This window comes from Saprolegnia diclina (genome assembly GCF_000281045.1).
Source record: "Saprolegnia diclina VS20 unplaced genomic scaffold supercont1.4, whole genome shotgun sequence".
In the NCBI taxonomy this organism is placed as follows: domain Eukaryota; phylum Oomycota; class Saprolegniomycetes; order Saprolegniales; family Saprolegniaceae; genus Saprolegnia; species Saprolegnia diclina.
The window spans coordinates 1,175,796-1,198,140 of NW_008246071.1; the positions used below are offsets into that span (position 1 = coordinate 1,175,796).

Sequence of the window (22,345 nt, forward strand, 5' to 3'; positions counted from 1 at the left end):
TCCACGATGGCTGCAAGAACAAAACTGGTTCTCGTTCGATCTCCTAAACGAGGTGGCGGCGTCGACTCTAAGACTCTAAGAAGAAGAGCCGCAGACTCTAAGAAGAAGAGCCGCAGACTCTAAGAAGAAGAGCCGCAGACTCTAAGAAAGAAGAGCCTCAGACACTAAGAAGAGCCGCTTATATGTCGTTTCACAATTTACGCATCAGCGATCGGGCAGAGACAGACGGGCGTCGGGATCGCAATCGACTCGCCCGTCGGCTCGAGCGACCCGTTCGGTGCCAAGCGGTACGTCAAGATCGAGTCGGAGTTTTGGTTGGCCGACAAGACGAGGTCGTTGCTGACAAAGGCAAAGTGGCGGGGGAAGAGGCCGCCGCTCGACACAAACGTCGGGGCATCGACGCGACCGTCGGCAGTAATCGGGAACGTGACGAGCGTGTCGTCACCGCGGTTCGAGACGACGACGGCGCGGCCCGACGGCGCGACCTGCACCTCGGCGTTGAGGCTAAAGGCGTCTGTCTGGGCGCGCTCGGGCAGACGCGTCGAGACCGTCTGCAGCGGCGTCGCTGCAAGCGACCCATCGCTTTCGAGCGCAAAGACGCCGAGGCTGTTGCTCAGCTCGTGGACGACGTACGCGACAGGAAGCGTCGGGTGCATCGACATGTGCCGGGGACCGGCGCCCGGCGGCTGCGGCACAAACGCACGGGCGCTATGGGGCTCGAGCGCACCTGATTCGCAGCGTTTTAGTGAGAGGCTGAGAGATCGCATGGTCTCTTACCTGTCACCGCCTGGAGCGCAAACTGCATGACCTTGTCGTTTCCGAGGTCGAGCGCGAACAAATTAGCGCCTGCCCACGTCGTACTGTGGCAGTGCGGGGCTTCCTGGCGGGCGGCGTTCACGAGGCTCGCGCCTGTAAACTGCTGGATGCTCGACGCAGGTGCGATCGAGCCATCGGGCTGGATCGGGTACAGCGCGACGTTCCCGCCGCCGTAGTTGGACACGGCCACGTAGCGCCCGTACGGGTCCACGGAGGCGTGGCAGGGATACGTGCCATGCGACGGCTCCATATTCTTCAAGGTAAGTTGACCGTCGGCGCCGATCACGTACGCACGGAGAAAGCCCGTCGCTTGGCCGTTCACGTCGTCCGCACACTCGTTGACGACGAAGGCGACGCCATTGGCCGCGGCGACGAACGACGGGTTGACGCCCACGTCCGTGACGCCGAGGAGGCTCATCTTGCCCGTCGCGTGCTCGACCGAGATGGCGTAGACGCCCTTGCCCTTGCCGTCGACATGGTCTTCCTTGCGCGTGTACGTCCCCACAAGCACTTGCGTCGCCATGCTGCCAATCCAAAAATCCAAAATGCCAACTGGATTCCACTGGAATTCCGATGACGGCGAGCCTGTATACACATACAAACATCAAGTACATGTATCCAAGCCAGTGTACATTCCAGCGTCCCAAAACGAAGTGCGTCGAGTGTAATGCTAAAGGCGCCCCGTCAACGAGTGACGCGAGAGCCTTCACGCTGCATGATACCAAGGGCACTGGTGACATCCTTGAGGCACTTTGAGTTGAGTTTCGAGTTGGAGTTTGCGGTAAAATTGTACCTTCTGTACCCAGGGTATATCGACGGCTCCTCAACCCCGGACTCGTCACAACCGAGAAGCGCCCTGTGCCTTAGGTAGCACCCTTAGATGCTACGCTCTCAGCCAAGTGCTCTTTTGCAACTCCGCTGGCTCACACTCCGCAGTCGACGCAGCCCACCTCACGGCGTTGTCCGAATCACAGGTCCAAGGGCGCGGCTGGGCAACGAGGGATGTTCTGCAAAATCCACAACGACACTGGTGATAGCTCCAAAAATTCTCAAACTAAACTCAAAACCCATCGCAACAAAGCAGTTGCCACGACTGTCGGTTACCAAGAAGCGATGCTCGGGGTGTGGTCTACGACAGCGAACGATGCGCGGGGCGCCTTCAGCATGGCCGAGCTCACCGAGGGTCCGGTCGACGTGGGCGGTGAACTTTCTCACGATATGTGCGGGTAGCTACGTCCAACCACGTGGCGACCAAGTCGTTTCGGAAAGACTACCTCGCGTACTGCAAGCTCATGGCGCTCGTGCCCCACCCCAAGCTGTTGCCCAACTTTGACGAAGAAGACAAAGACTGTCTTCGTACGACGACCTCGAAGACTCGAGGACATTCGATACGATGATGTAGACCAAAACTACGACGAGTCGGACGTCGCCACCATCACCGTGCGCAACTGGATGCTCGACATGCCGTCGCTGTTGCTCATGGACTTGGCGCTGCAGCGGGCGACTTCGGTCCACACACTCATGTATTGCATCTCGTCTTGTGTGGTGAACTATAGAGGTTCTAGTCTCTTCAACGTGTCGCTGACCGTCCCGCAGCTTCAGTTTGTTTGCACGCAGCTACCGTCCACAAGCCTCAAGACGCTGCACTTGGAGTGGAACGACGTGCCGCCGCTCAACCTGGACGCGCCCGACACGATCATTGAAGACCACACCGTCTGGTACGACTACGCTGCAACCACTTGGGATGCCATCGGTCCTCGGTAGCTTTGCCCGCTTGCTCGCGGCACCGACGCAGCTGACACAGCTTTCGCTCCGCGCCAACGGCATTTCCTCCGAGGGTGGAGGCCCCGTCCTACGGATCAGCTCCGTCATGTCCGACGTAGGTGCGATCGCGCTGGCGGGAGCGCTTCGGCAAAACGCGACGTTGACGCAGCTCAACTTGTTTCGGAATGGCATTGGTGATGTTGGGGTCGAGGCGCTCGCGCAAGCACTCTCCGAGAACAAGACGCTGCAGCACCTCTCGGTGGCCAACAACGGTGTCTCGGGCGCCGGGTACGAGACGCACTAAGGCTCCGTCTCAGGCATTTGATGGGACGTACTAGTGCGCTGGCTCTGGTGCGCGCGATCACGCACTACGTCTTGTCGGAAGCCCAGCTCAAGCAACTCGCCGACATGGAAGTGCTTGTCCAGACTACGGTGCGTGCGGTCGTTATCTCGAGCCGACGTTTGCAATCGAAGTAGCTGGAGGCGGCCAAGAAGCAAAAGAAGAAGCTCGACCGTGCCGACGTGGTCAAAGAACTCAACATGGTTGAGACCGAAACTGTCGACGGCGTGGTGTACGGCCTCGGCAACAGCACGCTGCAGTCGATTTCACTCAGCGGCAACGAGCTCTCGGATGTTGAGCGCGACCTCTTGCCGCTGCAGCAGCTCCTCGAGGAGTTCGACGAAAAGCTACAGATGCACTTTGCTGGTCTCAAAGTGCAGCGCATGTTCACGCCCGGCCAGCTCACGGGCGTGGGCAAGCCGCTCTCGACCTTCCTCGTGCTGTAAACGCCATAACGAAGAGCAACGTGTCATTTGCAGCGTAGAATTACCGGGTTTTCAAAGGAATAGTATCCGTGTCATGGACGAGCGCACTCACACGAGGGTACACGAACAGCACCATCAAGATAAGCAGCGCGAGCGCAACGCCAATGAGCGTGAAGGCGCTGACGGGGATCCCGACCACCTAGAACATCAAGTTGCTGCTGCAGATTCGAACCAAGCTCGCGTAGTACCAGTTCTTCGAGAAGAATGTCAAACGTGGTTGCACGACGAGCAAGCTCGTCGGCGCTCAAGCGGTACGAGACGCCTTCGACTTGCATCGTTACCTACGCACCGCGCTGCAGGTCGCCACGGGCATTTCGAGGTCGTACCTCGACGTACTGCATACGTCCATCCGCGCTGCCCGTCACAAACGTCTTTTCCGTGTTGAGCATGCGTCGCATGGCGCCGTGGCTACGCTGGCGCTCGGCCTCGCCGTCGTCCAAGAGGCGCAGCTTGAAGAAGCTCGGCGTCGTGGCGCGGTACGACAGCTTGACCTCGTACGCTTGACCCGGCGCCGTCTCAAGCGCATAGACGACGGGCGCTCCTGGGTAGATGACCTGGCCTGTGGCGAGGACGTTCGGCGTCAGCGCCTTGACGTTGGCGGCAACCGCAAGGCTCGCCCATGCCAGGAGCAGCAGCGCTGCCAGACGCATCGCCAGCATCCTTTGAACCGGTTTATCCGGACATTGCCGGATGGGCGCTCAGCATCCGGATATGCGGATGCCTCCACGTGGCTGCGAGGTATCCGGACATGGAGCGCTCTCGTCACCGTGGCGCGGTGCGGTGCTGGCAGCGTATCCTGCAGAGCCCACCGCGTAATGCTCCGTGTCCATGAGACCTTGTCTCGTGCATCACGGCGCCTGTCGGTCGACTCGAAGCTCAGTGAACATGAATTGAGTCTTTTCCGTGCAACGGAATGTTGGTCGGCATACAAACCTCGAGTGTAAAGTGAGTGGTGGTCCACTCCCGAGGGGTCGGGGTCCAAAACTTTGAAATTAAAAAGCGACTTGCGTCAATAAAATACCAACAATCACGCGATCTTTACTGAATGTGTGTCATAAAATACAAATCGAACTCGATATTGTCACCGCATTTTAATAAAAAACGCAAACCACTTGGTCTTTGTATACTTCGACAGCCCAAAGAATGTTGAAGGGGCAGTATACAAAACGCTATATGTTGCAGAGAATGCTGGTCGGGCCCGACACTCGCCAGTTTGAAAATAGTCGGCAGCAGCAGCAGATGACCCGGAAGCCGACCGACCTCAACATGATGGGCGTGCCCCCAAGCCATCCGAACCCGCTCAAGCGCACGCGCAGCGCGACGGCGCGCGAGTCGACGGACGCGTCGCTGCCGCCGACGATGCCCAGCATGCCCAGCATGCAGCTCAGCATGCTCAACAACGGCGGCTTGCCCACGATGCTGCCCAGCCTCGAGCGCCGCAGCTCGTCGACGTTCTCGATCAGCAGCCTCATGCCACTGGATCGAGGCATGAGCAACATGGGCAGCATGGCGCTGCCAGTCTACCACAGCTCGGCCGACCCGCCGTCGCGCCAGAGTTCGATGCTCGTGTCCGAGTACATGTACCCAGCGGACATCCAGCCCATGACGTTTGACGACAAGCAGCGCCTCGTGCACCGCATTACAATGCTCCCGAGCCAGTACCTCCGCGGCCTCATTGACGTGATCAAAAAGTACCAGCCCGACACGGTGCGCCAGCTCGACGAAGAGTACGTCTTTGACTTGGAGCAAATGCGCGAGAACACCGTGTACGCGATCCAAGACTACGTGCAGATCGCCTTCTCGGAGCTCGACGAGTACGTCAAGACGCTCACGAGCACGTCCAAGCCATCGCACCACCCGATGGGCATGAACATGATTGAAAACTACGAGGCGCCGCGGTACGCAACGTCGGCCAAGTCGAGCCTCGACGAGCCGCAGTCCAAGCGCCGTCACACGGTCACGTCGGCGGCGGTCGACAACGCGACCAAGCAAGTGCTGCAGACGAACGGCCAGATCAAGTTTATGGAGCAAGTCGAGATGTACTCCAAGCCCAAGACGAGCAAGACCAAGACCAAGCCGTCGCAGCGCCACCAGTGCGAGACGTGCCAAAAGATGTTTCGCGGCCGGTCCGAGCTCCAGAACCACATCCGCACGCACACGGGCGCCAAGCCGCTCATGTGCTCGTACGCGGGCTGCGGCAAGACGTACGCGCACAGCTCGAACCTGCGCGCGCACGAGCGCAGCCACGAAGGCATCAAGCCCTACGTGTGCCACTACGACGGCTGCGGCAAGCGCTTCGCGCACAGCGTGTCGCTCAAGGAGCACATTTGGATGCACGCGGGCGTCCAGCCGTACGAGTGTCCGTTTCCCGGCTGCGGCAAGCGGTTCACGCAAGTGTCCAACTTTGCCCGGCACAAGAAGCTCCACGGCGCGGCCGCCAAGGCCTCGAGCGCCAACGAGTCGACCGTCAACTTGTAGACGCGCCACGTATTTAACCCTAGTCCGTAATACCTTTTTTGCGTAATTAGCCTCAGTGCTGGGTAAAGACGATGCTCAGCGGGTCGTTCTCGTCGTCCTTGACCTACGCACGCTCAGTTGATACAAGATACGAGGAGGATCCGAGTACTTCGAGGGACGGCCGAGGGGTGCGTGGTGACAGCAAGGTGCGCGGCGACGGCGACAGCGGCTTGACGATGGTTCGGGACGATCGCTTGAGCGCCATGAGACTCAGCGGCTCGCTGGGAACAGCGCCAGAGAAGGACGCGGGGCGGTGCAAAGTTGGCTCGATCGTCTCGAGCGCGAGCGCCAAGGACGCCGTCGGGGGCGACGACGACGGCGACACCTTGGTGGCTGCATTGTTGCTCGGCTCGGGCGTCGGCTTGGAGACGCGGTGCCAAATCATCTTGTAGTAGTCGACTTCTTTGAGCAAGTGCTGTTGTTTTTCCTACTCTCGAGATTGATAGATTGATAATACATGACGTGGCACGACAAGCAACGTACGTGGCTCAGCCGGACTTGTTCTTTGTAGAGCGACTGGTACTCTTGCACACTGCGCTCGACCGAGCTACACCTCCTTGTGTGTTCGAGTAAAAAGGAGGAAGGATACGAGCACCTCGCATGCTCTTCGCTCTTTTGAATCGTCTCCTTGAGCGCCTGATGGACACATCCATCACCGGCATCGTGCAGGAGACTGTCGTACCACACACTTGGCTTCGAGTTCCTTGATGTGAACTTCGTTTTGGTGCTCGTTGTACTAGCGACCAGAAGCTATATAGGCTCGATCGCAAACCCGGTAACTCGTACCCGGAACTGCTCGTTCTGGAGGCGGAGCTGGGTCATTTGACACACGACTTCGTACTTCTCGTGGTCGAGGACGGCCTTGGCGTACTCGGTCACATAATGCGCGTGCAATTTCATCTCGACGAGCTTGCGCGAGAGCATCTCCATGTGCTTTTGCGGGCTCTCGGAGACGACCCTACGCCGTCATAAGTGCTTCGACCGCTTCGATAACATGACGCACGTCTGGTCGTCGGGACTCGCCAAGACAGGCTCCATCTACCAGTGGCGTAAAGCTTCACTTCTTTAGGCGGTTATGCAGGCCGAGTGCCGCAGTGAGCACGAGTAGGAAGAGACGCCACACCTGCGACGCAAGCGACTGCATTTGGGCCTCGGCTTTGGCCTCGAGCTCCTTGTTGCGCTCGCTCAGGACGGTGTTTTGAGCGGAAATCGAGCTGTTGATCTCGTGCAAGGCCGTGATCGACGCTTCAAACTCGGCCGCCCGCGTATTGAACGTGCGATTTTGCTCGCTCAGAATCACGTGAACGTCCTTGAGCGCTTCGTTCTCACTCCGGCACAGTCGCAGCTAGAGACGACACACGTCAACACCCACAGCTGGCTACGAGCGGCGTACGTCTTCGGTGAGCTGCGCGACCTTCTCCATCGCGACGGCGAGCTGCGACTGGACCGCGTCCACCGACTGCGTTCGGTGGTGACGCTGGGATTGGTTGTCGACAAAGAGAAACGACGAGAAGGCTGGGTAACATCAAATCAAGGGATCACCAGCTCATCGCACTTGATGTACCTTGCATGAGACTGTTGGACGATGACGACGGCGCATCGACCGGCGCGGTCTGGCTGCCCACGTCGACGAGCGAAATGCAGTACGTCTGCGAGTCTACGCATGCTTTGCCTATCGTGGCTATGCAGCGACAGTACGTACCCGTCGAGATGCTGTGCTCGTGCTCTTCGGGCTCGAGCTCCAACTCTTCGCGCTCGAGGCCCTCGCACTTGACGAGAAGCGTCTCCTTCTCTGCTTGCACTTGCTGGAGCGTCGCTTGCAGCTCAGCGTTCTCTGCCAAGAGCGCTTGGTACATCTGCAACGCCCATGCCATCAGCATCGTACGCGCGATGACGCAGGAGTATACCTGCTGGTACTCGACCACGCCCATGCTCTGCGTCTACAGGTGGAATATGCGCCATTGCAAGCTCAGCAAACTGCGTACTTCGTGGAGGAGGGGCTCGTTCTTGATCTCTTTGGCGCGCATGCCAAAGCGAACTGTCGAGATCGTCTCCGCCACGTTCTAACACCGTCCTTGGTGAGACACGTGTCTAGTGTCAACAGCAGCGGACGTAGGAGCTCGCCGAGATGGTCACGATGAGGCACGTCTTGGCGTGCCCGCCAAGCGAATCTTGCAGCAGCCGCGTGAGCTTCGAGTCTCGGTGCACGCGTTGTCAAGGTAGCAACTCATAGAGACATGCAATCGATGGAGCGTGGAAAAGGATATGAATGGAATGTGCTTCTTCCCTTCAACGAGCGCTTTGATGACGTTGCTGAGCGCCGAGAGGCTCTTGTTGATCGCCCGCGCCTCGTTGAGCGTCTTGCCGGACGCCATGGTCTTGGCGACCATCTCGGAGCCCGCGAGGTCCACCACATACATGGTCGCCTTCTTCTCCGTGCCGGTCAGCACGTCCCGGCGCGTCATGTTGATCATGAGGATCGTGTGACTCCGGCTCGAGTCCTACAGGCGCGATGCTCAAGCCAATTCGGACTCGGAGGCGACGCGGACGTTATTCATGCGGGTGCACGCGACAACGCGGTTGGTGTTGCCACGCTCGACGAGCTGCAGCATCACCTCCTAGAGACGCGTGATCGTTTGACAGTCCAGCCTCCATGTACCTCGGACGTGGCCGGGACGTGCGTGAGGTCGTCGACGTAGATGCCCCGCGGTCCGTTCTCACGAATGCGCAGGTTCTTCTTGATAAAGTTGGGCTGCAAGAGGTCTCGGATCTGCTCCATGTAGATCTCGAGGAACGAGCCCGAGAGCTCAAAGTGAACCGTCTCGGACGACAGCATCTGGACGCTTTCAAAGATATCGTGGACAAGCCGCGCAATGAGCCCTTGCTACACGAGAGTCGTATCTCGATATGACGTGGAGAGGCGCGGACCTCGTCGGGCTTGCTGCCCACGCCTTCCTTGGGGCCGAGCACGGTGTGCGTCTTGCCCGAGCCCGTCTGGCCGTACGCAAACACCGTGCTACGCCGCATAGAAGCCTCAATCGATTTGCTTGCAACGACGCGAGTACCAGTTGTAGCCGTCGAGGAGGTCGACGACGAGCGACTTGGCCGTCGCTTCGTACACCTGGCGCTGCGTCGCGGTTGGCGCAAACACTTGATCAAACGTGCAGCTACGCATGTTTCTTGAGCCACCAACGTCGGTCGGTGGCGCACCGGAGGTAGTCGGTCGAGAAGCCGTCTTCCGGGTTGACCTCGAGCGACTTGCCATCGGGCGTCGCGACGCTACGTGCCAACATCCATGGGCAATGCCATCGTCGACCTCGGCGTACCACTCGAGCCCGCCTTGCTTCTTCTCGAGCGCGTTCTGCGGTCGGACGCGGCAAGACACGTGGATGTTGCTCATGGACACTGCGAGACTGAGCCAAAAACAGCCCACGAATAACGGCCTCAAAACGACTGCATTGCGTGGCGCCAGCAGACCATCTATCCAAGAACGGGATACGCGGTGTATCCGATAGTTGAGGGTTATACTAAACTCCATGGAAAATAATGATCCCTCGATAGTCTATCCCCTAGTTACAGGGGATGGAGCAGCTTTGAGCTATCGCATTTGCAGCCAATATATGGTGGTGACAAGGGAATCCCAATTCCCTTGGATGGTGACGAGATACGAGACCCTCCCCACCGCCGCAGCATGCACCAAGACGTAACACATCGACTCGCGATCGCCATCTTGACAGGATCCCCAGCCATCTCTGCAGTTAAAGTCCACGATCGTATATGAAACATAGGAGCGACGCTAGTACTTGGGGGCGTCCATGTGCGGGGCAATGTGCTGCATCCAGAGGTCGTTGGCCTCGAGGCGCCCGCGGAAGATGCTTGGGCCGATGAGCGCGCTCAGCTGCTTGACGCAGTCGATAGCTGCGAACCGCGCGAGCCGGGGCGAGCCTACACATAGTTCATCAGCAGAGTCTGGAGGTGTATCCGGTACCTTGCAGCGTCATGGCCAGCGGATCAAAGAAGAGCTCAATGTGGCGCTTGAACATCTGCTTGCCGAGGCTGTGGCCGATCGCAGGCAGCTGCTTCCACAGCGTTTCTTGGAGCACGCCCGTCTGCGGAAAGTGGCGCAGGATCGCAGCGTCCACGAGCAGCGGGAAGAGTTCGATCGCGCGCGCCTGGGTCGCCGGCACGTCGCAGAGCTCGCGCACCAAGTAGATGCCGCCGTCCGTGTGCGCCCAGAGCGCGTGGCCAGCGTCGTGGTCGTCGCAGTCGTGCAGCTGACGCTTCACCTGGCGCGGCTCAAACGAGCAGCACGAGAAGCGCTGCTTGCCCATGTGCGCGGTCTCGGCCTTGATGAGCGCTTCGTACGCGGCTTGCGTCATCGGAGGCTGCTCTTTGGCCTTGGGCAAAAAGGAGGACGCAATCGCTAGAATCGACTCGAGCAGCGCCGGGTCTTCAGTCGCGTACGCCCGCGCGCACGTGCCCAGCGCAATCGCGGCGTTCTCGCGCACGGACCACACGTCGTCCGACAAGTGGATCGTCCACCATTTGATCTAGTGCAACATATGAATTGCGAGTTTTTCGATGATGGCGTGACGAGACGCACGAGCTTGTCGACGCAATGACGCGCCTCCTTCGGGAACGCGAGCACGACGTGCGACGACGCGCTGCACGCCGCGTCGCTGACCGTGAACACGTCGTCTTGGAGCGTGACGCGGCAGGCGAGGAGGAGATCGTCGACGAATGGGCGGACGGCGTCGGCGTCGACGCGCGCCGCAAGCTCGCCAATGCAGACGCATGCGGCCTCGCGCACGAACGGGTTGTCGGCATCGGACGCGTCGACGTAGCAAGCGACACACTCGGCGGCGTACGTGGCGACGACGTGCCGGCCGTCCGCGCCAAGGAGCTTGGTCCACGTATCGCGCGAGTACTGCTTGACGCCTTCGGCCACGTAGTGGCGGTTGAGAGCCATGCGAGGGATGAGCTTGGGGTAGTACGTCACGCGTTCGTCGGTCGTGCAGAGGTTGACAAAGGCGCGCGTGGCCTGCGACGCCGTGAGCCGCACCTCGCTCCACGGATCCTGAAGGCCGCGCACGAGGCAGTCGGTGATGATCGCGCCCACAGTAGGGTGCGCTGTGAGGTACTCCGACGGCAGCACGCCCTTGGAGAGCGAGTAAATGGTCTCAAAGCCCACGTTGCGGACGTGGCGGTTCCCATGGCGGACGCTGCGCACGACGATGGACGAGAGAAACTTGAAGTTGTCTTCGGGAAGAAGCTCGAGAAACGCCGGGCCCAGGCCGTGCACAATGTACTTGATTGTGAGGAGGCACGTCTCGAGCGACTTGAAGCCCGAGATGTCGTCGAGGCGGTGCGGCGACTTGGGCGTTGATAGCGGCGACGCAAGCGGAATCGACGTGTCAAAGTACGCAAAGTACTCTTCTTCATTCACCTCTTCAAACTCGGGCGACCGCGTAATGTTGCACTCGACGATCTCGAGCAGCTCGGCCGCAAACTCGCGGTAGAGACCGACGCCGAGGACCGCCGCGAGCGCGCCGAGGGCCTTCCCGACCAGTCGTCGCACACGCGGCTCGAGGTTCTCCAAATGCGCATGGCACTGCGCGAGCACGATATGGCGCACAGCGTCGTGGGCCGCCACGTCCTTGGCAAAGTCGGTCGTGAGCACAAAGCCGACGGCGAGGACTTCCCAGCGCGGCTTCTCGGCGTCGACCAGGAAGGTCGGGATGGCGTCGACGTAGGCGGCCGGCGACGGCGCCGCGAGCAGCGCGTTGGCCGCGTCGACGATATGGGACGGAAGCTGCTCCCGGCGCAGGAGGCTGCGAAGGGCGTTCTCGGCGTTCGAAAGCTCCATTCGACAAATCGAAATTGACTTTGGTGTCCCACGCCTAAACGCACGCAACTATCCATCCCGGATACGTATAATCCTTGGCACTGGATTCGATCCACAAAGTGCAACAAGAGCTTATTGACGCTTGACTGCACCCAAGACCGAGACGCCTTGGACACGAAGTCGAAGACAGCAGGAGCGAGCAGGCATTTGATGTGGATAGGTAAGGCGAAGCGCAACGATAGATGCTGGATATTGCACCATCTCGCCATTTGTATCGGATAGCTATATTTTCGATTCTGTAGAATGGATAGTTGTGGCTTCCGGATGTCCGGATACGTGGGGCTGCATCCATGCAGCACAACAATTGGCCCTCATCTCGCGATTTCCATCGGCTTCTTCAGCATGCTGCGCTCGACCCTCTTTGCCCGCCGTGTCGTCGGCCTCGCCGGCCCGTCCAGCCTCCGCTCCATGGCCACGTACTCTCCGTCCATGGAAGAGATCAAGAAGCTCCGCACGGCGTCGCAGGCGCCCATGAAGGACGTCAAGAAGGCGCTCGTTGAAGCCGAAGGCGACTTCCCTGCTGCCTTTGAGTGGCTTCGCAAGAAGGGCATTGCGTCGGCGACCGCCAAGGCTGGTCGCACGGCCGCTGAAGGTCTTGTCGGTATCTTTGTTGACGCCGACAAGAAGCGCGGTGCCATGGTTGAGGTCAACAGCGAGACGGACTTTGTCGCGCGCAACGACCAGTTCCAGGCGTTGGTCGCCCAGGTCACGCGTGGCGCCCACGCCGGCGCGCTCCTTGGTGAGCTCGACACGCCTGCGATGGCCCAGGTCGCTGTCGAAGGCCGCTTGGTCGCGGACCTTGTCCCGGAGCTTGTCGGTCGCGTCGGCGAGAACATCGTCGTCCAGCGCGGTACTACGATCAACGTTGAGCACGGCGTTGTCTCGAGCTACACGCACCGTGTTGCGTCGCAGGAGCTCAACTTGGGCCGCGCGGGTGCGCTTGTCGGCCTCGAGGTCGAAGGCGAGCTCTCGTCCGCCAAGGTCGCCGACTTGGAAGCGCTTGGCAAGAAGCTCGCGATGCACGTCGTCGCGGCCAAGCCCAAGTTCCTGAACCGTGATGCGGTCCCGGCCGAGCGCGTCGAAGCCGAGCGCGCGTTTGTCTTGGAGCAGGTCCAGGTGCAGGCGACGAACAAGCCGGCCAACATTGTCGAAAAGATGGTCGACGGCCGCATGAACAAGTTCTTTGGCGAGGTCACGCTCGTCGACCAGGTGCATATGGTCGAGGAAGGCAACCCGAAGGTCTCGGCGCACTTGGAGAAGGAAGGCGCGCGCCTTGGCCTCAAGATCAAGCTCTCGGCGTTCCAGCGCTACGAGATTGGCGAAGAGCAGCTCTAAGTGGTTTCGCAACAATGTACTTGAATTCTAGATGCTTCACTCCTCTTACAACGCGTACGAACCCACGAAGAGGGCGAGAAGAAGCACAGCGACGACTGACGCGAGGACAAACTTGTTGTGCAGCAGCGACGGCGCGGCGGTCGCTGCCGTCGTCGTCGTCGCAGCCGGCGTCGTCGCAGCCGCGAGCTTCTTGCCGAAAAGCTCCTTTTCGCGCAGCCTTTGCTGCTCGCGCTTCTCCTTGACGAGCTTGATGAGGTCGCGCACTGCCTTGTTGGTCGGGTCGATCTCGAGCGCGCTTCGAATGAACACGGTTGCTTCGTCGCAGTCGCCTTGCTGGTACGAGATTTGCGCGAGACGGTAGATGGCCTTCATGTTCTTCGCGTCGACCTGCAGCACTTCCTTGCTCGAGTCTTTGGCCTCCTTGAACTTGCCGAGCTTGCACTGGACGTTGGCAACATTATTGCCGAGCGCGACGAGGAGCTCCTTGCACTGGAGGTTCGACGCATGATCCTCGTCCGAGTCCCATTGCTCGAGGACCTTGAGCGCCTTCTTGTAGCAGTTGGTCGCATACGCGTAGTTTTGGGCGCCAAACCACTTGTTGCCGCTCGCCTTCTTCTTGTTGGCCTCGGTAAGGAGCTCTGCGTTGGACATTTCTTCCGGGATCTTGCGCTCCGAGACCCATTTGTCAAGCGAAATGATAAACTTGATGCTGGCGTCCTTCATGTCTTGGTTGGCCTACGCGACGCGTCAATGAACCGCTTCTCGTAGGTGGCTGCGTACCTGCTCGTCAAAGGACCCGGCATTCCCATAGGCGTACCGCGCTTCGCAGTGGACCTCAGCCGACTCGCCTTCGCGCAGCAGCCGCGACAAGAGCTCCAAGGCTATGCAAAAGACGCGATACGTCGAGCAATGTGGTCAGTGCGACGCGTACCCGCCAGCGTCTCGTTGTCGCCAATGCGGAACGCAACCTGCTCGTTCTCGACGATGGCCTTGCCCGTCTCGAGCTCGTAGCTGCTGTACGTCATGATGACTTCGTCGCCAAACTCTACGAGGCAATGAGTCGCGGGCAGAGGTCGGTTCGATTACCAGCTTTCTTGCCGTCGGGGTTCGTCTTGATGTACTTCTTGCGGATGGCGCCGGTGCCCAAGACATCTTCAAAGCCGTCTTCCTTGCTCATGACCTAGACGGCGCTCCATGAGGGCCCTGCGCCATGGCAGACGTCAGCAGCATGCTCGTACACGCGTCTCGGATATCCCGTTTCACGCAATATAAATTAAAAAGGTCGCGTGTGGGTGTCGTCCAGCATGGCCCGTTCCGTATATCTTTTTAGGCTCGCGAACGCAGGACGCACGCCTCTGTGATTGGTGCTTGCTATGACAAAGATACTCGTCCCATACAACAATGCAGTATAGAAAGGTCGGCCTGCCATGCACTACGAACTTGGGGCGCACCCAGTTCTTATGTTGAGGTGCAACACAGTACAATAAAAAACGTGGATGTATTTTATTGATATAATTAATATCACATAGTCCGTCGAAGTAAAACGTGACACAATTGATTTAATGATATACCGTTTTTATTCCATGGGTGCACGATGGGCGGGTTTGTGTCAGCCAATCAGCGTGCGTGATTGGGCTCGATTTATATGTTTTCAGAGGGTTTGCATTCAATGTGGGAGGTTTTGGTTTATACTCGGCCAATGTAACGACCAACAGAACCATGAGTTTTGGTTCAAAAAGGAAGAAAACAAAAAACGAAGTCCGAGCTCCAGCAGCAGCAAGCAGCCCGCGAGCGACCAGACCACGAACGACCCACGGCTGCCAACCCAACGACCCCGCGCGCCCGCCAATTGCCCCTTCGCTACTACTACCGAAGCGCCATCTTCCCCGCGCTTCCTCTCACTCTACACTTCACAAGCTCGCCAACGATACCAAGCAAGGTACAGCGACCGTCGCATGCGACCCATTGATGCAGACGCTCATGGGTGCTGGCCGTTGTAGGCGCCATCATGACCACTGTCGACGTAGCCATGGCGTCCATTCCTCTCACAGAAAAGGCCACGCCGGTCGCCCAGCGCAGCACGACCAGCGACGGGTCGAAATCCAAGACCAAGGACAGCGTGTACAAACAAGACAAGGCCGCAAACGCCAAGAAGATTGTATATCCCCCGCGCCTTCTCGTTGACTTCAAGTCGCTCCAGGTAGTCATATCACATGACAATGGTCGTGACGACGGCGCGTAGATGGACGCGTTGCACAAGTACGTGGCCTTTTACCAGCTTCCCGTGCGCGAAGAGTACACGAAGGACGATCTGGCATCGCTCGTTGCGCGGTAGACAGTTGATGGCGACGTCATCGAGAGGATTGACGGTGGCTCCATATATAGGCACTTTGACTGCTCGCTCGAGGTCGAAGAGGACGAATCGATCCTGTCGTTCGTTACACGCGTCCGCAACGGCGAAAAGGCCAGCCGAACACAGCGCCAAGCGACGGACAAGAAGGTCAAAGCGGAAGCTGCCGCGGCAAAGGAAGCCAAGAAGGCGGCGCAGCAAGCGTCCAAGCCGGCGGCCGCATCGTCGAGCAACAAGCGGCCGCGGCCCGACGAGGCCGATGCGCATGACGAGCCAGAGAAGGAATCCAAGGACGACGTTGCGCCGCCGCCGGCCAAGGCGCCCAAGCCCAAGGGCGGCAAGTCGTCCAAGAAGGAAGAAGACAACGAGCTCTACTGCGTATGTAACCTCCCGAGCTATGGCAACATGATTGCTTGCGACGGCGACAAGTGCCCGAACCCCGCGCAGTGGTATCACTTGGAATGCGTCGGCATCTCGGACGGCCAGCAGCCCGACACATGGTATTACAGCTCACTGCGGGCGTGTGGCTCACGCGACAATTAGGATGTGCCCCGAGTGCGACCCGAAGGCGTTCGCGGCAGTGCTCAAGAAGAAGAAGAAGGCGCGCAAGATGCAGCAACAGTCAGGGTCCTCCTCGAGCTCGAGCTCGTCTCGCCGATAAGGGGTTACCTGCGCTCGACCCTTGCAATTACAAAAGGAACACCCTACTCTCCGTTGCATACCGTAAACAAATACAATGCTACACGCCCTTCTTCTTCTTCTTCTTGGCGTCGACGGCTGTGGTCTCGTGCAACAACCCAAGCGCTGCGTGCAGGAAGACTTGCTCAAAGGCCGCGGATTGAAGCTGGTCGAGGCGCCCGCCGCCGCCAAAATGACCGCCGTCTTCGCTGACGCGGAGCCAAATGTGGTCTGTCGGCGTCGCCGTGTTCTTGGCCCGAATCGCGTGCACGAGCTTGATGGGCTCCCAGTACTGCACGCGCATATCGTTCATCGAAGAGGTCAGGAGCATGCGCGGGTATGTCGTGTGGCGCTGGACGTTGTTCGTTGGCGCATACGAGCGCATGTAGTCTCGGACGACCAAGTCCTTCGGACAGCCCCACTCGTCGTACTCGTGGATCGTCAGCGGCAGCGACTCGTCGAGCATCGTGTCGAGAATATCCACAAAGGGTACATTGAGCACGAGGGCGCGGAAGAGGGTCGGGTATTCGTTCGCCATGTACCTACAACAAGCATCGATGCAGTGTCATGGACAAAGTGCTGCACCCCATGATGAGGCCACCGGCCGACGTGCCTTTGCCCGCGAGCTTGGCTGACGAAGTGATCCCGTGCGTCAAGAGGTACGTGGCGCATGCATGGTAGTCGATGAACGTATTCTTCTTGGCGAGCTGTCGCCCGTTGGCGTGCCACTGGAGACCGAGCTCGCCGCCGCCGCGGACATGGGCAAAGGCGAGGACCCAGTTGCGCTCGAGCAAACTCAGGTGCTCGACTTCGTACCCAAGCTCGAGGTTGGCACCGTAGGCGCCATAGCCCAGGAGCAGGGTCGGGTTGTTGCCGTCGTATACCACATCTTTGTGATGCACGAGCGTCATCGGAACGGAGGGGCCGTCGCTTTGGTCGACAAGCACGCGTCGGCAGACATACGATTGGCGCTCAAACGGCGCATGCGTCTCCTTGAGCGCATCGAGTTGCCCTAATTTGATACCTTGATACCAAAAGCTCATAAGCGTCACGTACGGGCCGCCATGTCGTAGTGGTAGACGATCTCGGGCACGAGCGGTGTCGACAAGGAAAACCGGACACTGGACGCGTGAAAGTCGCGGTTGATGCCGGCCATGAGCGAGCACACTGCGTGCTCCTTGGGCAGCGGCACAATGTGGTACGCACTTGGCTCGGCGAGCGGGCAAATGCGAACGCGCGGTAGCCCGTCGCACCGTTCGTAGAGCACAAGGTACTCTGCAAAGAGGTCCATGTCATCGATTTTGACACCTACAACGTGGCTTGCGATGGGTGTCGCACTCGTACACTGTACCTGGAAGGTCGGGCAGCACGTCCACCCACGTGCCAGTGCCAATGGCTGTGTCGTCGAGCCGCACGATCTTGTAGTTGGCGGCCTACGCCGTGCATTCAAGCAGGGAAACGGGTTTGGTGGCGTACGTTGTCGGCGTTGGTGACAATGTAAAAGGCGCCGTCCGAGTGGTCGGCAAAGTAGTGCGTGTGGTCCTGGCGAGCACGCAGCGTGATCGGCCGGGCAGTCCTGTCGGACGCATCGAGCGCGTGGACCTCGGACGACTGCTTGGAGTTGGCGTTGATCAAAACGAACTGTTGATCCTTGGTGAGCACCACGTCCAAGAAGACGCTCGGGTCGTGCTCGACATAGATCTACAGTATAAGTTGTGAGATGCAGAGATGCTGACTGGCGGCGACCAGCTCGTCCTGGGACGTTCCCGAGAGGGCGTGGCGATACACGTGGTGCGGGCGGTAGTAGGCGTCGGGCACCGTGTAGTACAAGCAGTTGGCCGTGCCCCATTCGATACTGCGCACGTTGCCATGCACACGCCGAGTTTGGCCTGTCGTGACGTTCTTGACGAACGCTTCAAACTGCTCGTTGCCGTCGCGATCGGCCGTATACGCGAGGTACTTGCCGTCCGGTGAGACTTTAAAGACGGTCACTTGACCGCAGTCGAGAACGTTCGGGTCCAGAAGCACCTCCTCGACGCACGTCCCGAGGTGCTGCCGGTAGTAAATCGGGTAGTTGGACCGTGGAAGGTGCTTGAGATAGTACGCATAGGCGCCAATCTGCTCAGGTATCGAGTGCTCCATCTCGCCCAAGTTGAGCCGTCCGCGCATCTCGAGGTACAGCGCGCGCTGGAACTTGCGGTGGGGCTGGCTCGCCTTCTTCCAGATGGCCTCTTCTGCCTACAGGAGCCATTCGCATGAGCGGATGCGGTTGATAGCAAGGGCGGACCTTTATGAATTGAGCTAGCTTCTTGCTCGTCGGATCGCGGAGCCACGCATGGGACGTCGAGGCCAAGAGCCGCGGCCGCAGTGCGCGTGGGAGCCACCGGCGTACTTGGTGGAGCATCTTCGCCAAATCTTATGGCCGCGCCCGATTGGTGATAAAATCGAATCGTTTTAGCCAATCCCATTGCGCTTGTGGTCATGTAGCTTCGAACTTCGTTGCTTCGACTCATGGTGTCACTTGTTTCTCATGCTCGATGTCAATGCTCATCCCAAGTGCCAGGCAACACGAGAATCCTCGCGACAAGAACTTCTCCTCGTTCTTGCTGTTCAATATCTCCGACACGGTGCTTAGCCTCGGATATATTCAGTTGGCTCGAACTGCATCATATCTTAGTCTGAGTTTGCAGTTGCTCGTTGGTCGGTGCGGTAAGGTGAGCCAAAAGCCGTTGAGAAAGGCCGTCGAGTCGCTCGACGAAAAGTCTCGTATGACGAGATCCAACGGGCGCAAGGAGCCACCGACGCGCATGATGCGTGGATGGCGTCACTGGCAGTCGCTAAGAGTGTGACCAGATCGACGTCGAACTCGGGCCTCGTTAGAGTCGAGCCGCAGCGGCGAATGGAAGAAGCACCTACCGCCGATCCGCACCCGTAGGTTGACCAATCACAGCGTGGGCCTCCATTTTGCACCATTACCGGTGCATTCTCGATGCCATCCCTGATGCCGTCCGTGCTCGCCAAGGCGCGCAAGTCCAAGGACGACGCTTCAACAGCGCGGAAGCGAGCGCAGTCGCGGGCGTCGACGCAGCGCTGGCGGCAGAGCCAGCAGGTATGCGCTTGCCTGCAAGGTCAACAGCGTGATCCTCATGGCGGCTGTAGCAATCCGTGGCCGTGATGCGTCGACAAGTGGCCGAGCTCGAGGCGGCCCTCGCCGCCAAGCTCTTTCACGATCGAGACGCGGTGCTTCCGCCGGCGATGGAGCAGCTGATGGCGGCAAAGAAGTACTACGTGCACGAGAACATGCAGCTGCGCGCGGCTCTGCAAAAGTATCAAGCGCTCCTGAACCAGACGCTCCTTGTACGCGATCATCGACGCTCTCAGCGTATGCGTGATTTTGTTGCGATAGCCGCTCCTGCGCACGGTACAGCCCCTCGTCCTCGACGATGCATTTGTCCGCAGCGAGATTCGCCGTGCAAAACTGCAGCTGGACGCGCTCGAGTTGCGCACAGGGTCGCACCTTGCGGGGCGACAGCTCCATGGCTGGAGCTGTGTGACCCACACACACAGCGACGCGGTCGTCTATGATATCCAGAAGCGTTTCCAGCATGTTTCACTTCACGTCATTTCCAACCACATCTGGCACGTCTACCAAGACTCGGCGGCGTATGTCCAGCTTGCCGACTTGATCTTAGACCACGAGGTTGGTGACTACTCGGTGTTACAGCCGCGGAGATGCGATCACGCCTTGTAGGTTCTGCGAAGGATCGGCGACAATGTGCTCGTCTTGCGCATCTCGACGTGGCTCCCGTCGCTCCAGCGAGCGATTCCCATGTACCTCGTGCTGTACCGCGAGATCGCACCATCGTCGTACTCGCTCTACGTGGCGACGCTGCGCCCCGACTTGACGCCGAGCCCCCATACGTTTGCGTATGCCGTTGGACCAACAAGGTGCGAGACTAAAACACCGTGTAGGTTCCTCGGCGTCGCGTCGCTGGACGGCTATGTAAGCTCGTGCAAAGGCGTCTACTCGCTCGTCGCCGGCAGCGTCGTGGACGCCGACTCGATCCTCGAGCAGATGATATTTTCGCACTGCCGCTTCGAAGCGCTTTTGAAAAGCAGCTTCAAGGACCTCCGTCTATGCGACCGATAGCATGACAGGGTGCTGGCCATAAAGTAATCCCACCGCCGTACCGTACGCTCGTCGAAGGCGCCACATCAGCTTTTTCCAATGACATGCCAGCAGCCGCATGAGAAGAGCCATCGGTCGGGAGCTGCTCCGAAAGAGTCGGTCGCCGCCACCACCCAGAGCCGTCACCCACGCAGTCAAGCTTCGTCGGAAAGGAATGAGAAAGCATATCTTGAGAGCGCTGCACTGGCGCCACACCACTCAACGCTGGACTTCAGCACGCGCTGGTCAGTGGCGATCTTTGCAGCCATCCTTGCAGCAATGCATGTGTTAGAGATTACGTGTGGATTATAACACTGTGGGATGTGCTTTGCAAAGACGCCTACTCTTGCCACCGGCCGCGCCAGCCATTCGCATCGCGCACTATGGCAAAGCGACGTCTCGGGGTCTGCGCTCGGCCGCCTCCTCCCGCGACGTCGGCGTGGCGACGTGGCGACGTGCTGTCGCGGCGAGTAGCTTCGTCCCTGCACTCCAAACCATCGAACAATACGCTGGGTATCCGGATACCGAAGGAGCGTATCCGGTTGGGATATGGAATATCTTTTTTAAGGTTGCTCAACGAGGTGTTACAGTCAAAAGAAGTGTTTGCTGGAGGGGACCCCTCAAAGCGAAACTTCCCCGGCGACGGTCTCCTCCATCTTGGCGGCCAGGAAGACGACCCCACGGAAGACGACCCTCATCAGGTACGCGCGATGGCGCTTCCGGCTGCAGCAGGAGCATGGCTGCATGCAATATCCGCGATACGACAGATGGATGGCTCATGGTAGCTGTAGCGCGGAAGCATGGACCTGCCGACGCGTGCGCTCATGCGCGCCAACTACGACTCGTTCGACGTGCATGCGACGCTGGGCACGGGCACGTTTGGCCGCGTCCGGCTCGTAAAGCACAAGGAGAACAACACGTACTATGCGCTCAAGATCCTCAAGAAGTGCGAGATCGTGCGGCTGCAGCAGCTCCACCACATCAAGTGCGAAGTCGACATCCTCAGCAAGATTGACCACCCGTTCATCGTCAACTTTATCGGCTCGTTCCAGGACGAGAAGCGATTGTACCTCATCCTCGAGTATGTGCCCGGCGGCGAGCTCTTTTCGTACTTGCGCCGCCAAGGCAAGCTCTCGGACGAAGCGTCGCGCTACTACACGTCGCAGCTCGTGCTGGCGATCGGGTACCTCCACAGCCTCCACATTATTTACCGCGACTTGAAGCCCGAGAACCTCCTCATCACGCAAGACGGCAGTATCAAGATCACGGACTTTGGGTTTGCAAAGCGCGTCGAGGACAAGACGTGGACACTCTGCGGCACGCCCGAGTACCTCGCGCCCGAGATCATTCAGAGCAAGGGCCACGGCAAGTCGGTCGACTGGTGGGCCATCGGCGTCTTGATATACGAAATGCTGGCAGGGTACGCGATCCTTCCACGAGACAACGCCATCTCATGCGCGACTAGGTACCCGCCGTTCTACGACGAGAACCCGTTTGGCATCTACCAAAAGATCCTCACGGGCAAAGTCGAGTACCCGAAATACATTGACAGCAAGGCCAAGGACCTGATAAAGAAGCTCTTGACGCACGATCGGACAAAGCGACTCGGTACGCGACGAGGACGATGCCAGGTTGCTCATGCGTATGTAGGATGCCTGCGCAATGGCGCCGAGGACGTCAAGAAGCACAAGTACTTTGCCAACGTCATTTGGGACAATGTGATTGCAAAGAAGGACAACCCGCCCTACTTGCCGCCGATCCAGGGGCCCGGCGACCACGGCAACTTTGACCAGTACCCCGAGTCAACGGAAGACACGGCCGTGGCGCTCACGGGCGACGACAAGGCCGCGTTCGACGCGTTCAACATGTTTTAAACCGACGACGCGCGTCGTTCATGCTGTATCATTTACTAGCGAAAGATAGAGAGTAGTCCGCGTCTTCCGCGCCCCACCCTAAATAACCCATTTACGTCACACGTCGTTTCGAA

The 22,345-nt window shown here is 59.1% G+C and overlaps 11 protein-coding genes across 12 annotated transcripts; 5 read left to right on the top strand and 6 right to left on the bottom strand.

Annotated features, from left to right (window-relative positions):
* Positions 1 to 160: 160 nt before the first annotated feature.
* On the bottom strand, positions 161 to 1,339 carry SDRG_02110 (hypothetical protein; the record flags this gene model as incomplete). Its single annotated transcript, XM_008607677.1, has 2 exons — positions 161 to 727; positions 778 to 1,339. 2 exons carry the CDS (start codon positions 1,337 to 1,339, stop codon positions 198 to 200), a joined length of 1,092 nt encoding a protein of 363 aa, XP_008605899.1. The 3' UTR covers positions 161 to 197.
* Positions 1,340 to 1,458: 119 nt separating this feature from the next.
* Positions 1,459 to 3,404, top strand: SDRG_02111. Of its 2 annotated transcripts, XM_008607679.1 has the most exons (9): positions 1,459 to 1,790; positions 1,854 to 1,999; positions 2,047 to 2,172; positions 2,219 to 2,339; positions 2,382 to 2,534; positions 2,581 to 2,654; positions 2,700 to 2,868; positions 2,919 to 3,012; positions 3,058 to 3,404. In XM_008607679.1, the coding sequence occupies exons 2-9, from the start codon at positions 1,930 to 1,932 to the stop codon at positions 3,364 to 3,366; spliced, it is 1,116 nt and encodes a 371-aa protein (XP_008605901.1). In that variant the 5' UTR covers positions 1,459 to 1,790; positions 1,854 to 1,929; the 3' UTR covers positions 3,367 to 3,404. The 2 variants fall into 2 exon arrangements, with proteins under 2 accessions (XP_008605901.1, XP_008605900.1); XM_008607678.1 differs by having other exon boundaries at positions 1,459 to 1,999.
* A 2-nt stretch (positions 3,405 to 3,406) lies between these two features.
* On the bottom strand, positions 3,407 to 4,064 carry SDRG_02112 (hypothetical protein; the record flags this gene model as incomplete). Its single annotated transcript, XM_008607680.1, has 3 exons — positions 3,407 to 3,544; positions 3,594 to 3,686; positions 3,732 to 4,064. The coding sequence occupies 3 exons, from the start codon at positions 4,062 to 4,064 to the stop codon at positions 3,407 to 3,409; spliced, it is 564 nt and encodes a 187-aa protein (XP_008605902.1).
* A 524-nt stretch (positions 4,065 to 4,588) lies between these two features.
* SDRG_02113 (hypothetical protein) lies at positions 4,589 to 5,969 on the top strand (the record flags this gene model as incomplete). Its single annotated transcript, XM_008607681.1, has 1 exon — positions 4,589 to 5,969. A coding segment is annotated over one exon (1,295 nt), but the record flags the coding sequence as incomplete, so codon positions are not given.
* Positions 5,892 to 9,324, bottom strand: SDRG_02114 (hypothetical protein; the record flags this gene model as incomplete). Its single annotated transcript, XM_008607682.1, has 21 exons — positions 5,892 to 5,986; positions 6,032 to 6,349; positions 6,406 to 6,469; positions 6,518 to 6,558; positions 6,605 to 6,658; positions 6,709 to 6,880; positions 6,926 to 6,960; positions 7,046 to 7,267; positions 7,316 to 7,437; positions 7,487 to 7,579; positions 7,625 to 7,778; positions 7,830 to 7,862; positions 7,908 to 7,985; positions 8,035 to 8,124; positions 8,190 to 8,423; positions 8,472 to 8,540; positions 8,582 to 8,806; positions 8,851 to 8,938; positions 8,988 to 9,089; positions 9,133 to 9,201; positions 9,249 to 9,324. Coding segments are annotated over 21 exons (2,390 nt in total), but the record flags the coding sequence as incomplete, so codon positions are not given.
* A 310-nt stretch (positions 9,325 to 9,634) lies between these two features.
* SDRG_02115 (hypothetical protein) lies at positions 9,635 to 11,791 on the bottom strand. The gene is made up of 3 exons (XM_008607683.1): positions 10,526 to 11,791; positions 9,911 to 10,472; positions 9,635 to 9,867 (listed from the first exon to the last, which is right to left on the bottom strand). Exons 1-3 carry the CDS (start codon positions 11,786 to 11,788, stop codon positions 9,719 to 9,721), a joined length of 1,974 nt encoding a protein of 657 aa, XP_008605905.1. The 5' UTR covers positions 11,789 to 11,791; the 3' UTR covers positions 9,635 to 9,718.
* Positions 11,792 to 12,103: 312 nt separating this feature from the next.
* Positions 12,104 to 13,201, top strand: SDRG_02116 (translation elongation factor Ts). The gene has a single exon (XM_008607684.1). It carries the CDS (start codon positions 12,170 to 12,172, stop codon positions 13,160 to 13,162), a length of 993 nt encoding a protein of 330 aa, XP_008605906.1. The 5' UTR covers positions 12,104 to 12,169; the 3' UTR covers positions 13,163 to 13,201.
* A 6-nt stretch (positions 13,202 to 13,207) lies between these two features.
* SDRG_02117 (hypothetical protein) lies at positions 13,208 to 14,413 on the bottom strand (the record flags this gene model as incomplete). Its single annotated transcript, XM_008607685.1, has 4 exons — positions 14,249 to 14,413; positions 14,094 to 14,207; positions 13,943 to 14,043; positions 13,208 to 13,897 (listed from the first exon to the last, which is right to left on the bottom strand). The coding sequence occupies exons 1-4, from the start codon at positions 14,337 to 14,339 to the stop codon at positions 13,208 to 13,210; spliced, it is 996 nt and encodes a 331-aa protein (XP_008605907.1). The 5' UTR covers positions 14,340 to 14,413.
* A 482-nt stretch (positions 14,414 to 14,895) lies between these two features.
* SDRG_02118 (hypothetical protein) lies at positions 14,896 to 16,273 on the top strand. Its single transcript, XM_008607686.1, has 5 exons — positions 14,896 to 15,101; positions 15,163 to 15,362; positions 15,405 to 15,493; positions 15,548 to 16,012; positions 16,056 to 16,273. Exons 2-5 carry the CDS (start codon positions 15,171 to 15,173, stop codon positions 16,171 to 16,173), a joined length of 864 nt encoding a protein of 287 aa, XP_008605908.1. The 5' UTR covers positions 14,896 to 15,101; positions 15,163 to 15,170; the 3' UTR covers positions 16,174 to 16,273.
* Positions 16,252 to 18,594, bottom strand: SDRG_02119 (hypothetical protein; the record flags this gene model as incomplete). Its single annotated transcript, XM_008607687.1, has 7 exons — positions 16,252 to 16,732; positions 16,776 to 17,202; positions 17,247 to 17,498; positions 17,542 to 17,623; positions 17,667 to 17,891; positions 17,937 to 18,428; positions 18,478 to 18,594. The coding sequence occupies 7 exons, from the start codon at positions 18,592 to 18,594 to the stop codon at positions 16,252 to 16,254; spliced, it is 2,076 nt and encodes a 691-aa protein (XP_008605909.1).
* A 597-nt stretch (positions 18,595 to 19,191) lies between these two features.
* Positions 19,192 to 22,232, top strand: SDRG_02120 (AGC/PKA protein kinase; the record flags this gene model as incomplete). Its single annotated transcript, XM_008607688.1, has 8 exons — positions 19,192 to 19,299; positions 19,350 to 19,547; positions 19,597 to 19,890; positions 19,942 to 20,117; positions 20,163 to 20,193; positions 21,150 to 21,778; positions 21,824 to 21,966; positions 22,009 to 22,232. 8 exons carry the CDS (start codon positions 19,192 to 19,194, stop codon positions 22,230 to 22,232), a joined length of 1,803 nt encoding a protein of 600 aa, XP_008605910.1.
* Between the last annotated feature and the right edge of the window lie 113 nt (positions 22,233 to 22,345).

Coding starts and splice junctions, on each gene's coding strand:
- SDRG_02111 (XM_008607678.1), top strand. CDS start 1,819: ATGTTCTGCAAAATCCACAACGACACTGGTGATAGCTCCAAAAATTCT. Junction 2,000..2,046: donor CATGGCCGAGCTCACCGAGG/GTCCGGTCGACG, acceptor ATGTGCGGGTAG/CTACGTCCAACCACGTGGCG. Junction 2,173..2,218: donor AGAAGACAAAGACTGTCTTC/GTACGACGACCT, acceptor ACGATGATGTAG/ACCAAAACTACGACGAGTCG.
- SDRG_02115 (XM_008607683.1), bottom strand. CDS start 11,788: ATGGAGCTTTCGAACGCCGAGAACGCCCTTCGCAGCCTCCTGCGCCGG. Junction 10,473..10,525: donor GTCATTGCGTCGACAAGCTC/GTGCGTCTCGTC, acceptor ATGTTGCACTAG/ATCAAATGGTGGACGATCCA. Junction 9,868..9,910: donor GCTGGCCATGACGCTGCAAG/GTACCGGATACA, acceptor AACTATGTGTAG/GCTCGCCCCGGCTCGCGCGG.
- SDRG_02116 (XM_008607684.1), top strand. CDS start 12,170: ATGCTGCGCTCGACCCTCTTTGCCCGCCGTGTCGTCGGCCTCGCCGGC.
- SDRG_02118 (XM_008607686.1), top strand. CDS start 15,171: ATGACCACTGTCGACGTAGCCATGGCGTCCATTCCTCTCACAGAAAAG. Junction 15,494..15,547: donor CTGGCATCGCTCGTTGCGCG/GTAGACAGTTGA, acceptor CTCCATATATAG/GCACTTTGACTGCTCGCTCG. Junction 16,013..16,055: donor GGCCAGCAGCCCGACACATG/GTATTACAGCTC, acceptor CGCGACAATTAG/GATGTGCCCCGAGTGCGACC.